The sequence below is a fragment of the Lolium perenne genome, chromosome 2 (assembly GCF_019359855.2).
Source record: "Lolium perenne isolate Kyuss_39 chromosome 2, Kyuss_2.0, whole genome shotgun sequence".
Classification (NCBI taxonomy): domain Eukaryota; kingdom Viridiplantae; phylum Streptophyta; class Magnoliopsida; order Poales; family Poaceae; genus Lolium; species Lolium perenne.
This window is the reverse complement of record NC_067245.2, coordinates 222,251,675-222,266,513: the sequence shown is the minus strand read 5'-3', so window position 1 is coordinate 222,266,513 and position 14,839 is coordinate 222,251,675. Positions and strand designations below refer to the sequence as shown.

General features: G+C 43.0%; 1 protein-coding gene across 1 annotated transcript; it reads left to right on the top strand.

Moving 5' to 3' along the window:
- Positions 1-3,485: 3,485 nt before the first annotated feature.
- Positions 3,486-5,326, top strand: LOC127330454 (uncharacterized). Its single transcript, XM_051356657.2, has 3 exons — positions 3,486-3,547; positions 3,926-4,441; positions 4,528-5,326. Exons 2-3 carry the CDS (start codon positions 3,959-3,961, stop codon positions 5,248-5,250), a joined length of 1,206 nt encoding a protein of 401 aa, XP_051212617.1. The 5' UTR covers positions 3,486-3,547; positions 3,926-3,958; the 3' UTR covers positions 5,251-5,326.
- Positions 5,327-14,839: the final 9,513 nt, after the last annotated feature.

The window sequence follows — 14,839 nt, the reverse complement described above, 5'->3', positions numbered from 1 at the left end:
TGTATGTATGGGCGTATGGATGTATGGATGTATGGATGTATGGTGCTACTCGCACTCTTTTTGTGTTTTTGGGGCTTTTGCACACACTATGCTAGTGTTAGCCTCGCTTTTGCTATCTTGCCACACGAGTGTTTGCTTGGGTGCCTTACTCAACGCGACACACACACCTCACAATGCGGGGCCACGTGCAATGTCTCGCAACACTAGACAAGCAATGCTCGATGGGATAGATCGCAAAAGGAAGAGGGGTTACAAGGTTAAAGCTGCAAGTTATACCTGCGATGGTGGTGGTGGTGGTGGTGGTGGTGGAGATCGCCGGAAGTCGAGGTCGAAGGAGGGCGCGATGAGGCGCCCGGTCTGGGGCCCGGTCGGACCGGATCCAGGACCGGCTTTCCCGGTTGCCGCCCGGTCGACCGGGTTCTTGGCTGGCTCGGCCGGTCGTGGGCCCGGTTGACCGGGTTCTCAACCGAATTTCGCGGGCTGGAGCTTTCTCTCTCCTGTTCTTCCCCAAACCAAAACCAAATCGACCAAATCGAAGGGAAACGATGGAATTGGAGGCTAAAAGTTGGGGAAATAGTAGATCAAGCACAACAACACCAGATCCACGGACCAAAACCACTCAAAATGCAACCAAATCACAGATCGGTCAAGAGGCAATTTAGGGCTATTTTTGGGGATTTTTTGGAAAATTTTCTAGGAACGAAATCGAGTGGGTGGAAGGTCAAATCCGCGGTAACCAAGAGCTGCTGATACCATATGATGAGGTCTAAGACCCCGTGTGTGGCCCGATCTCGTGGATTGACTTCGAAACCAAGAGGGGAGATGGGAAAACGCGAGGAACACGAAGAACACGACGGACACGAGGAACTCCGAGACTCACGCACGCACACCAACCCGATACACCCGATACTTACCCCCGTGGCTCGATGGACCACGCCAATAGAATCTCCGAGGAAGAGGCCCGCGGCAGAATTCCCGGAGAGAGATTAGTGTTGGAGAAAAGAGATTGGTGAGAGAGAGAGAGTAGCTTGTACTAGAATCTCACTCAACAATATCCAAATCAACAACAAGGATGGCCTTGATTACAGAGGGATGATACCCAAGGGAGACTAAGCTCAAAGGTAGGTTTGAGTTCAAAACAAGTCTAAAGAGCTAATGAGGGGTTCCAGCTACTTATATAGACACACATGGCCAGCAAGGGCGAACAGGTACGCGAATGGATAAGTTAAGGCAGTTTGGTGGGGCATTCCCGTCAGATCCGGTTTGAGTCCGGTCTGACCGGGCCTATGACCGGGCTGTCCGGTCATGGGTCCGGTCGACCGGGCGCAAACCGGGAATCTGCGAAGAATCCGGTCTTGGGTCCGGTCGTCGTCCGGTACGAGGGAGCGGGCCCGGTTTGCGCCCGGTCGACCGGGCCTATGACCGGGGCATCCGGTTGTAGGTCCGGTCTGACCGGGTCCTGGACCGGCCAGCGTCCGTCTCTTCCTTGGAGCGCTTCGTGCGACATCGTCTTCGGCTTCATGATCATCTCCATGTCCAGTTGCTTCTCTCCCTCCCTTGACCTTGGCTTGTCCTCCTCTCCGGGATCTTGATGCGCCTTGTACCTAATGACACATAGCACGTCGGCATGAGGTAGCAATCCATCCAAAGGGGTACCAAGATCAAGGGTGGTGAGGAGCGAGTTCACCTCATCATGTAGAGCTTTGATTCGGGCTCGCGTCATTGGTCCACTTGGGGGATTTGTTGGTCTTGGTGTGGAGGTGACCGATGGCCACCCCGCATCATAGCCCTTGTTACGTTTGTGGTCGTCCAACATTTGCTCTGACCACCTCGTGTGATCGTGGTTGCGAAAGCTTGCGAGTAACGATTGCCGAATGACTTACCTACGAAGACAAGTCAAGGTGGAGCGAGTTAGTTGTTGACTTTTTTTGCGAGTGAGTTAGTCGTTGACTTAAAGAGCCACGTTCGGGAACTTGTCTCCACAACATCAAGGCAATAGGATGATGCGACCGGATGGTGTTACCGCCGATTGATAGTTCGAGACCGGCGCGATAAAAGAAAGACCAGTTGTCCGGTGCAACAAAATATCAAGTATAATTTGCATATTACAAATTGACATAAATTTAAAACTAAAAATGTAAAGCAAATTAAACATAAGCTAGATTTGTTAAAAACACAAACAAACCTGAGCTAGCTATCCGTTTCGAAAGTCTATTCTTTGTTCCATTCATCTTTGCGCTCCCTCCTCCCTGGCACATGTGCTAATTTTTTCCTCCTTATTAGTGAACTGAATATGATTAATCGAGGTGGGACTATTGTACAGATCTAAAGTGGTGGCTACACTTACTTATTTTACGTTAATTCTCTAAAGCCTAGTTGTTTATCTTATAACCTATTTATGCAGACCACTATTGTATTAAACAAAATGGCTTTTTGTTCCTCCTTAGTCGGTGAAATTAAGTACGGAGTAGGTATCTACCTGTATGTGTTCTCTGAGCTGGTACCTGGCTAAAAGGAGCTCTCATGCTGCAGAGTCCGGTTCGCCTTCAGAGCACATCATTGTATTCATGCAGGGGATGGCCGGGGGCCGCCGGCAGAGCCGAGCGGGATGCAGGGGCTGGGCCGGCGACGCATCATAGAGCTCTCCGCATCTGAAAACTCCGCGGCGCTGGCACTATCGCGACGGGATCTACGCCGCCTTGCTCTGGCATGCCAATTCGGTGCGACGGCTGTGGATTTTGGGGAGAGGCGCGCAGAAGCCCAACGAGATTCCGACAGGAGCAGACTCCATAGCTGAGGACGCCCGCCCATGGCAAGTATTCTGTTCGTGGGTGAAGCTGACGCGCGGGCGTATGGAGGTGGAGCCTCCCCCATCTCTCTTGTGCTTAGGCCTACTTGTGCTTGGAATCTTAGCATATATCCGACCTTCCCTTCTCCCTTCTCCAAGCCCCCTTTTCTTAAATTCGTGCCAGTCCCACCGATTCTCAGAGTCCCACAGATTCTCACAGCATATCCGATCTTCTCCTTCTCACTTCTTTGAGCTCTCCCTCTGAATTCCCACAGCATATCTTGGCGCTTGTCTCTCTCGTGCAATTGCTTGCTGATGATTGGAATTTCTGAGCGTATATAAACCGTATGAATTCGCTACTAAGGCTTAGTTTGGCAACAAAGTTTTTCCAAAACTGAAGTATTGCAAAACTGAAGTATTTCAGTGCATCGACAAGGAATACTTCAGTTTCTTGATACCACAGTATTTCTGTGGTTTTGGGCAATACTTCAAGGTGTTTGGGAGATGACTATTTTACTGTACCTTTGACTGGTTATTCCGTTGCATGCAAGATCATTTTGACTCATGCGAGTGCATAGTTGTTGCATACATGGCTGAGCGTGAGTTGCTCACTTTGAATGGGTCACCTCCAACTAATTTAACCGAGACGCCTATAAATTATGGCTTTGTACTGTCCTGCTTCTACTATCAAGGTGAGTCCTCTGGTATAACATCGTCGGTGTAGATTCCGGCCTGCCGCGCTACCGTCCGTGGAAGGAGGTACATCTCCGAACCTTGTATCGATGATGCCATGTTAGTCCTTGGTTGTAGCTATTTATCTAGTTCTATATTTTGTGTCCTCGTGAATGTGGAGTAGTTATCCGATAGAAAAAAATCGAAAAGAGATCGATATATTTGTGCCATGGTGCGGCAAAATTCATACAGACTAGTGCCTCATCATGATGCTAAAATCACACCTTGCACCTGGCCGCAAAATCCATGCATATGCATTGATGCTTGGTCTACATAGATCCAAAGTACATGGAACTACATAGATGCACTTCCAGATTGACTCTCATGTATCGATCAGCCATATTACAGCTATATACAAGTACTTGCATTTTTTTAATGGAGATGTGATATGCAACATGTTAACAGGTGTGTTATGTTATCAAGCAAACATTTTTAATAATGTGGGGAAACTTTCTGATGTGCAAACATAGAGAAGATGATGAATTGGCCATCATCGAAGCTTTATATGCTAGGGAAGAAATCTCAGCCAACCGCACACGTATTCATACTTCCATTCTTACGGGTGATATGTACGTCAAAGAAGTTCTAGAGGGTCATGAATTGAGATGTAAACGAGATTTTCGGATGGAAAAACATATCTTTCATAACTTGGTGGAGTGCCTTCGAGAGAGATGCCTTCTAAGAGATACAGATTTTGTCTCCATTGAAGAACAAGTTGCCATTTTTCTATATGCTGTTTCTAAGAATGCAAGCAATCGTACACTTCAAGGGCAGTTTCAGCATAGTGGCGAGACCATAAGCCGCTATTTCCATATTGTGTTGAACGCACTCATGATATTATCAACAAGCATAATACAATTACCTCCAATCAATGTTCCTTTCAAAGTTGCAAGCAACCCAAAATTCATGCCATATTTTAAGGTATTATTTGTCTTGTATATCCTTTTTAATGATAGTTGCTAAATATAAATGTACGTTTTGTCATATTATTATGTTTTTCTCTCTAGGATTGCATTGGAGCCATAGATGGGACACACATTCCGGTTAGCATATCTCCAATGGTGCAAGATCCTTACCGTAATAGAAAAGGAACATTGTCACAAAATGTTATGGTTGCATGTGACTTTGAAAATCATTTTGTGCATGTCAGCGCCGGATGGGAAGGATCGGCTTCTGATGCTCGAGTGCTACAAGATGCACTTCAAAACAATTTCTATGTCCCCGAGGGAAAATTTTATTTGGTGGATGCAGGTTATGCGAACACACCTAACTTCATCGCACCTTATCGCAATGTGAGGTACCATTTGCAAGAGCAAGGAAGAAGCAATCTGAGGCCGAAAAACCCTCAAGAACTATTCAATTTAAGGCATGCACAACTTTGTAATCATGTTGAGCGTATCATTGGTACTTTGAAGAAGCGTTTTGCAGTTTTGAAGTGTGCTACACAATACCCCATCGACTCACAAGCAGAAATTGCAATAGCATGTTGTGCTCTTCATAATTTTATTTGCACTAATGAAGGTGGTGAACATTGGCTGGATGAAGTTGAATCAGATATTGATCCAAACAAAATAATTGATGTCCCTAGCGGAGATAAGCAGTATACGAGCGATATACATTCTCTCAATGTGCGGCGAACACTTGGTAACGCAAAAAGGGAAGAAATAGCTAATGCAATGTGGGATGACTATCAAGACTATCTTAGATGGAACAGAAGAAATACTGCATGATTTTCTGTATTTCCATATTGTTTTAAGTAGAATTTATTTGTTTTATAACATTTTGGTACTTCAGAAGTAGCATGAATAAAATAAGGGAGTGTCTATTTGGCACTCTACTGCTTTTCAATTCATCACAAGAGAGCAGCAAAAACAGTGGATGATACAGACAAAAAATATTGTTGTACCATTATTGAAACAAAATCCCTAATTCATACTTAGGTAACCTTGAAACATTCAGACTTGTGGTTGCACCACTTCTTTAATAATCACGTCAAGAACATCAGCCTCCACTTCCATGAACGTTTGGCGGTTTAGCATATCTGCTTTGAGATGGTTGATCATCTTATACTGTTCACTTGCTGTAAGTCCCAATGTTTTCAGTTTCTGAATGCAGTTGGGCATGCCATAGGGGTCATTTTTAGGATCATTTCTTTCCATTTGCGCCATCTTGACATCTTTGTAGCTATCAATTTGCTTCGTCTTTTGTTGTGAGGGTTAGGTTGTATATGTGTGTGTGTTATGAGGGTCAAAATGTAAAATATACATCACCTGTATATCTCTGTGAGAGTGAATGGAGAAATGAGAGAGTTCCAGAAAATTCCCAAATCCTCTTCGTGTTGCAACATGGTATCAGAGCAGGTGATGTCAGGCGCCCCTTGCCGGCGGTGAATCAGCCCCGGTGGTGGTTTGGACGGAGAGTGGGAGCTCGGCTCGGGATTGATTGAAGGCGGTGGCAGCCGACTTCAAGCCCGCGAAGGTGGTGAACCAGGCGCTACGGACAGGCGCGTCGGTGGTGGCGGAGGCGCTGGTGCCGGAGGTGTTTTCGGCAGTGGAATAGGCGCAGGAGGAGGTTCCACTGGCGGCCTTGGTGGTGGCGCTGGTGGGGGTGCTGTTTTCAGTGGTGGATTTCGTGGTGGTGCAGAGTTGGTGACAGCAAGGTGCGTGTGTACGAGAGGAAGGCCAGCGCTTGGGTGCTTGCCGTACTGGCCTGTAGCAGAGGAGAGAAGGGAGTGGTGCTGACTTGCTGTGCTGATTGGAGAGGGGTGCAGCTGGAGGTGGCCTAGAGCAGAAAGAAGAAGTGTTGCTGATTTGCTGTTGTTGCTGATTGTGAAGCAGAGGAGGAGCAGGTGCTGATTGTGAAGCAGAGGAGGAGCTACAGTTGTGCGTGCAGCAAGGAGTGGTACTTCTATAGCTAGCTGTGTAAAGGAGAAGTGAGAAGCTTGGTTTGTTGTGTTACTTTAGTTCATGCAGCAGCTGTTTGGGTTCAGCTTTGCTTGGCTACTTAATTGAACAAACAAAGTGAGGGTAGTACTGCACATCACCAATGAGTTCAAGGTGCTGCTGTAGCTATGGATGGAAAATCTCAAGTTATGTTTGGTGGGTTTGGTAAACAAGGAATGGTATTGGATGATGGATTGGGCATAAGTAAAAGACTTGGTGATGGTGCAGCAAAATCATGGCAGCGAGATGGGGACTGGCTATGCCCAAATCCAGGTTGTCGAAATATAAATTTTGCATTCCGTAGTGTGTGTAATCGCTGTGGAGCTCTACACCCAGCTGGTGTTAGTGGAACAAGTGTTGGTAATGGTGGTCGAGGCAGTGGTATGCGATATGGAGTCGAGGTGAATACTACCTCGGCTGTTAGAAAAGGTTATCGAACTGTGAGAGTGGAGATGTCACTGGATGATTGGAAAAAATGGCAGCAGTTCAAGAGGATGTACATGAATGAGAAATCGTCAATGGAGGCACCTCTCACATCAGCTTCAACCAACCCTACTGATTCACGTGGTAATGTTTCTAAATTCATGAATAATAACCAGAGTTTTGTGCCATGGTTAATTAACTCTGGTGCGTCAAGACATATGGTGGGATCCTACCAGGAATTCTCAAAATATGCTCCTAGTGTGAAAAAACGAGGTGTACAATTGGCAGATGGCTCTACTCAAGCTATCATGGGGACAGGGATAGTTGTGTGTGGACATGATATGTCTTTATCCTCTGTTTTGCATGTTCCATCATTTCCAATAAATCTATTGTCCATTAGTTGTATCACAAAGGAGCTCAATTGTGCTGCTATCTTTTACCCAACATGGTGTGTATTTCTGGAACTTGGGACGTGGAAAGTCCTTGGGACAGGAATAATGCGAGATGGCCTCTACTACTTGGATGATGATACGACACCTGTGGCTGCTACTGTTCTCTCTCAGTCACCATTGCAAGAATTCCTTCTTCATCATCGCCGGCTGGGACACATGGCCTTTAACACCCTGGGTCAGTTGTATCCTCATCTCTATAGTAAAATTTGCAAAGAAAGTCTAGCATGTGATGCATGTCAGTATGGGAAACTAACCCGTAGTATATATACTTCATCTGATCACAGAAGTACGGTGCCATTTCAAACTATCCACTCAGATGTGTGGGGTCCTAGTGGGGTGTGGTCACTTCATGGATACAAATCTTTTGTTACATTTATTGACTGTTGCACTAGGACTACTTGGGTGTATGTGCTAAAAAATAAAAGTGACGTGTTTGAGTGCTTTAAGGATTTCCACAGCTTAATCAAAAATCAATATGATGCAAGGGTGAAAATATTCCGAACTGACAATGGTACAGAATATGTAAATAACCAATTTGATGAGTACTTGTCAAGTTTTGGAATTATCCATCAAACAAGTTGCCCAGGTACTTCTCAGCAGAATAGGTTGGCTGAAAGGAAGAAAAGACACCTCTTAGAAATCACCCGGTGTATCATGTTAGCTATGAATGTTCCTAAATATTTGTGGGCTGAAGCTGTGATGACAGCTGCTTATTTGATGAATAGAATGCCATCTCGGGTGCTCAATAATAAGACACCAATTGAGTGTCTGACTGGTGAAACCAGATATGTGGTTCCTCCAAGAGTATTTGGGTGTGTATGCTTTGTAAGAGATCACAGGCCATCTGTTGGGAAATTAGATCCAAGAGCAGTGAAATGTGTGTTTGTTGGGTATTCTGGTAAGCAGAAGGGCTACAAATGCTGGTGTCCTTCGGAGAGGAGAATGTTTGTGAGTATGGATGTGACCTTTAGGGAAAATGTACCTTTTTATGGAGAACCTACTGACTTAACTGATGTGTTCCCTGAATTGTTCAATGATGATAGCTCAGATGGAGTCTTGAGGACAGGGGGAGATGAGAGAAGAGAAGACAATGATGCAACTTCACAGAAGATGATTGTTGGAGTAATTCCAACTGGAGATGAGCCTGATGGTAGAGATGAAGTTGAGCCTGATGGTAGAGATGAAGATACATCAAATGTTGAACAAGATCACACTCAGGGGGAGTAGCAAGAGTATCAAACTAAATGATCAAGGTGGCCACAAAACCTTAAGGTTTATACAAGGAGACAGAGAGCTGAGAATAATCAAGTGCAAAGGGAGGAAGAAATCACATTGAGTCAAAACCCTAAAGCCCAAGTACAGCCAGATTTGCATGACTCAAGTTCAAGTCCTTCTGCAAGTGATGGTACAATCTCTCCTCCACATGGTGATTTAGATCTCCCTATAGCTCTAAGAAAACAATCTCGCACTACTGCTGGTAAATTACCATCAAACCTGTCCCAATATGATGTCTCTAATTATGTTTCATATTCATCTATGGGCCCCCAATACAAAGCATTCATAGCTGCACTGGACTCTACTTTACCTACACCACGTAACTGGATGAGGGAAGACTTTATGTGTCTTATGTAAAGTCTATAGATCAGTTAGCTGATATCTTTACCAAAGGTATTAGTGTTGTGTCTTTTGGTAACATTTGTAGCAAGATGGGGCTCATGGATATCTTCGCCCCATCTTGAGGGGGAGTGTTGTGAGGGTTAGGTTGTATATGTGTGTGTGTTATGAGGGTCAAAATGTAAAATATACATCACATGTATATCTCTGTGAGAGTGAATGGAGAAATGAGAGAGTTCCAGAAAATTCCCAAATCCTCTTCGTGTTGCAACATCTTTATTTCTTCATAAGTCTTGAGTTCTTTTTCCCTCACGGAAACAAGGTTTTCCAGCATAACGTCCTTAGCTTTTTTAGGCTCAGATTTCTCACTTCCTCCATCGGGTCCTTTTGAATTCCGAAGCCTCTTCTTTCGAGGTGATTCCACACAAGTCTGATCTTCCACAGCTGAAGACTGATGTACATTACTTCCCTGAGGTTCCGTGAATCCAGCATATGATAGATCAACATCATCCCCATATATGTTCTGGTTAAAGTCATACTGGGGCATGGAAGATCCTGGAGCAGATAGTGTTGCTTTAGGTGAATCCAAGCTAGTATCCCTTAGAACTTCATCTGTATAGCTTCCATGTTCTGGATAATGAGGCAGGTTGTACCTCTCGCCAACACTATCAGTCGTCCTTCTGCAATGCTTTCCCGATGCTATTTTACCTAAGTAGAAAGGAAATACATTGTTAGTAACATCATAAGAGACAATTTAAAAAATCAGTATTATTGCAAGAACAAACCATCATAAATTTCATATAAAACATCATAGTGCGGGAATGCTTTGCATCGCCACTTCTGCTGCTCTTTGGATAACTCATCCCATTTTTCATCTGGAGCTGTTGGCACTCCCTTCTCAGGATCCCAGCCGAAACCACTCTTTTCTAAAATAGACTTAACCACATTGTGATCCTGCTTGAGCCTCTGTTCTCTATCTTTCACCTGCTTCAAAGTAAAATCAGCTCCAGGGTGCTTCAAATTTAAGCGGTGTGTCATAGCATTCCATCCTTCTTTAGTCCACCCATTTTGGCCGCGGAACTTTCCCGCATCGTCATACTCCTTCATCATAAATACTAGAAAAGATGTTTGGCCTAAAGTCCATGATGCTTTTTTTCTGCAATAAGTGTATTTTTTTCGATAAGGGAGCATCGCCCCAGCCTCTGCATCAATTGATGCACACGGCTTCTTTATTAACCAAAAGTGTAGGTACCACAAAATTCACCCATTACAAGCAAACAAAAGGTAGAGTCGATACTAAGATCAACCAAAAGAAAACACGGCCTATAGAAGAGCTATCCATTGGCTATTCTATTAGTATGCCGCCATCCAGTAGCCTGGAAAAAGAAGTCCTGAGTAACCTCCAACATCCGGTTGCACCCAGTAACCATGTCCTTCCTCAACTCCAGCGGAAGAAGAAAAGCCCATTGTTGAATCCAATAGACAGCCCGTCGGATAACCTGCAAAAAATTAGTACCGGTATGCCTGTTAAAGATGATATCATTACGGCTTGTCCATATGGACCAACAAATGGTTGAAACGCCAATGCGAATCTTTTGCTTGTCAGTCTTAGGAACTCCATTCAACCAATTACCAAACATATTAGTAACATTGGCCGGTGGAGGAATATTATAGGAGACATAAATCATGCGCCAAATCAATTTTGCAAATGGACAAGCAATAAACAAGTGATTAACGGTCTCAGTAGAATCACAAAAACAACATTTTCGACATCCATTCCACTTCCGTTTAGCTAGATTATCCTTAGTAAGAAGCACTTTATTACTAAGGAACCACATGAATTTTTTTATTTTAAGGGGAATCTTCAACTTCCATAAATATTTCCTTAAATATACAGTATGTCCATTCATTAAATCCAGATACATAGATTTGACTGTAAAAATTCCAGAATCATTAAGTTTCCAAATAAACTTATCAGACTCTGATGTCAAAGAAATTGTCATTAACCATTGGCAGAGATGTAACCATTGCAACCATTTTTGATCGTTTAACCCCCGTCTAAACGAAATATTAATAGGTACAATAGCAAATACTATTGATACCATAACATTCTTATGTTGTACAATATTATACAGAGCAGGATATTGTTGGGAAAGCGGCATATCTCCCATCCAAACATCCTCCCAGAATCTCACACTTGTACCATCCCCTATTTTAAAATATCCTCTTTTAAAGAATTCATTTTTAACGTTCATAAGCCCTTTCCAAAAAGCCGAGTCTATTGGTTTAGCTTCAACTTGAGCCAGACTTTTGTTTTTTAAGTATTTATTAAATAACAATTGCTGCCACATACCCTCCTCAGACATGAGTTTAAACAACCATTTTCTAAGTAAACACTTATTTTTTAGCTCAAGTACCTCAATACCAAGCCCCCCCTGATCCTTAGGCCTACAAATTATGTTCCATTTTGACAATCTATATTTCTTCTTGTTTTCATCCGATTGCCAAAAGAAATTAGATCTATAATAATCTAAACGCTTCCGAACTCCAACAGGTATTTCCAAAAATGAAAGCATAAACATAGGTAAACTCGTGAGGACAAAGTTGATCAACACAAGCCTATCACCGTAAGACAGCATTTTGCTACGCCGACAACTAAGCTTAGAAGCAAATCGACATTCAATGGGATTCCACTCAGCATTTCTAAGTGTTCTATGGTGTATAGGAATACCCAAATACTTAAATGGTAAGGATCCCGACTCACACCCAAAAATATCTCTATATTGGTGTTCCATATCTTTAGCCTTTCCAAAGCAAAAAATTTCACTCTTATGAAAGTTTATTTTTAACCCAGATAATTGTTCAAAGATACCTATTATCAATTTCATATTGATCGCTTTTGCAATATCATGTTCCAAAAACAAAATAGTGTCGCAGCGTATTGGAGAATAGATATTCCACCATCAATCAAATGTGGTATCAATCCCCCAACCTTTCCGTCCTCCTTAGCTCTTGCAATAAGAATGGCTAACATATCCGCAACAATATTGAAAAGAATTGGAGACAAAGGGTCACCTTGTCTCAACCCTTTCCTAGTTTGAAAATAATGTCCAATGTCATCAATGACCCTAATTCCCACAGTCCCACCTTGTACATATTGTTTTATCCTATCACACCAAACTGGATCAAAAACTTTCATGCGTAAAGCCTGTTGCAGAAATGGCCATTTAACTTTATCATAAGCCTTTTCAAAATCAATTTTAAAAATCACCCCATCGAGTTTTTTCCTATGTAATTCATGTATCGTCTCATGAAGGACCACCACCCCTTCTAAAATATGTCTCCCTGGAATAAAGGCTGTCTGTGTCGGTCTAATGATTTGCTGTGCTACATCCGAAATCCTGTTTGTTCCCACTTTAGTAAAAATTTTGAAGCTAACATTCAACAAACAAATCGGCCTATATTGTTGAATTTGCGTAGCATTTTCCTTTTTGGGAGGAGAGTTATAACTCCAAAGTTGAGTTTATACAAAGGCAACCTCCCTTTTTGAAAGCACTCAAATAAAGCCATTAGATCACATTTGATAATCTCCCAAAATTGTTGGTAAAATTCAGTGGGAAAGCCATCAGGGCCTCGAGATTTATTATGTTCCATTTGAAAAACAGCCTTACGGACCTCTTCTACCGAGAAATCAGCAATCAAAAGTCTATTCTCTTCCGCGGACAATTGAGGAATATCATCAATTCTATCTTCATATAAAGAGACTGAATTATAAGCCGGTTCTCCAAACAAATTTTTATAATACTCTGTGATATACACTTTTAAATTCTCCTCTCCGACTATAGTGCCTTCCTCTTGTTCCAATTGAAAAAATTTCTTTTTTCTATGTTTACCATTGGCAATAAGGTGGAAGTATTTAGTATTATCTCCGCCTTCTTGAATATATTTGACCTTGGCTCTTTGTGCCCATTTCATTTCTTCTTCCCGTCGTAAAATATTTAGCTTCTCATTAGCCAGTTTTAACTCATTACGCTCAATTCTAGACATCGGTATAGTCTCAGCTTTGATGTCTAGAGTATCAATGATAACCGTGAGTCGTTGTTTTTCCTTTTTATATCTCCCACTTGAATTCTTAGCCCAACCTCTTAAAAAACGTCTCATATGTCTAATCTTGTTTTGCCAAGTTTGGATAGGAGTTTTTCCAATCGGTCCTGCAGCCCATTCAGCTGCAATCAAATCGTAAAAACCTTCCTGTTCCAACCAAGATAATTCAAATGAGAACCGCGTTTTATTTCCAATATGTGCTTGACGACCAGTGTCAATCAGCAAGGGGGTATGATCCGATCCAGATCTAGTCAAAGCCCGGACCGCTACCAAAGGAAATTTCTGTTCCCATTCCACACTAGCCAGTACTCTGTCCAATTTTTCATACGTAGGCGTGGACCTTCTACTCGCCCAAGCTGCAATAAGTGTATTTAACATTAGTCATTATATATATTGAGTAAAATTTGTCTTCACATTGCGAACATAAATATTTCTGATACACGTACACTCTGCAAGATCATAAATAGTATAGCCTCACTATGTACCACCTGTTCACACAACTACTAAGTTAAATAGTGGATTGCTATAACATTTGAATTTAATGTTACCTAGCTACGTACAATAACAAATGAATGTTGGCATCTGTGAACATCATCTACTACTACAACAAAATTCAATCGGTGTAGGACAATCGGTAGGTCATAGAGAAATATAAGGCATCAGGCAGCTGGTTGAATGCATAAAACTAGAAACGATAGGTGCATGTTTCCTGTTAGCCTGAGCAACATTGTTAGTTAATAAGCACATACACCTGCACAAGGCCATGATAAGTTGCAGCTAGCAGGTGATCAGCCGTACTGCCGCAGCAGAGGATAGCATGTCAGGCGGCTTGCCTCCATGTTCCTATTCACACTACTATATAGAATTGGTTTCAGCCAGAGGAGAATCGAGCAGGAATTGGAAGCCACCATGTCGACGAACCGATCGAAATAGACCTACACTAATTCATGTCCTCGATCTGCATGGCCGCCCAGCCATGCCGCTCGCCCACTCCCTCCGCACAGGCGCCTACGGCAAGGTAGCGCAGCAAGGCCAATCGGCCTGCTTTTTCCCGCAGTGGCCTGCCCAGCATCACAGCCCGCCTCGGTTCCCTCATCTCCACACCGGCGCAGTGATGGCACAATCAAGTTGGAAAAAAAATCATGCCATAGATTCCCACAAGAATAGACCAGAACCAACCTTCTTTCCTTGTGCTGAGCTTCCTTTCTTCATGGATGAGGAAAACATCGCCGCAGTCAGCTATAGACGAAGAAGATGCGAGGAGGCAGATGCGTTTTTCGCGTTTCACCGTTTAGGAAAAAACAGGTTGGGCCTGAAGTCAAGATACGTCAAAAAAACTGAAGTATTGGAGATACTTCCGTTTCTAAAACCAACTTATTTGTTAGACCCAAACACTTTGAAGTATTCAATACTTTATTATTTTTAGATACTGAAGTATTCCCAAAATACTTCAAAATAACTTTGCTCCCAAACAAAGCCTACTATTTGACAGGGAATATGAATACCTTTTCTTGGCCGGGAACCACCCTATTTATTTTAAAAGCCCAGATTTGAGAGCCAAATCAAAACCCAAGAGCACTCCCTATCTCCGGCGTCCGAGTGCGCCAGCGTAGGAAGGAGCCAAGAGAGGGGATCCATCGGGAGAATAGAAAAAAGAATACCGAACCGGTACAGGGCAGTTTGGTGTATTATGAGATTTGGTGAGAGGGTAAAATCGTCCTAAAAAAAGTTGGACGAAAAATCTGGCAGAAACCTTAGCTCCTTTATTATTAGGTATAGATATA

Bases quoted from the DNA above. Each gene is read 5' to 3' on its own strand.
- LOC127330454 (XM_051356657.2), top strand. From the start codon at position 3,959: ATGTGGGGAAACTTTCTGATGTGCAAACATAGAGAAGATGATGAATTG. The intron at 4,442-4,527 runs GTATTATTTGTC...TTTTCTCTCTAG, and splicing joins AATTCATGCCATATTTTAAG to GATTGCATTGGAGCCATAGA.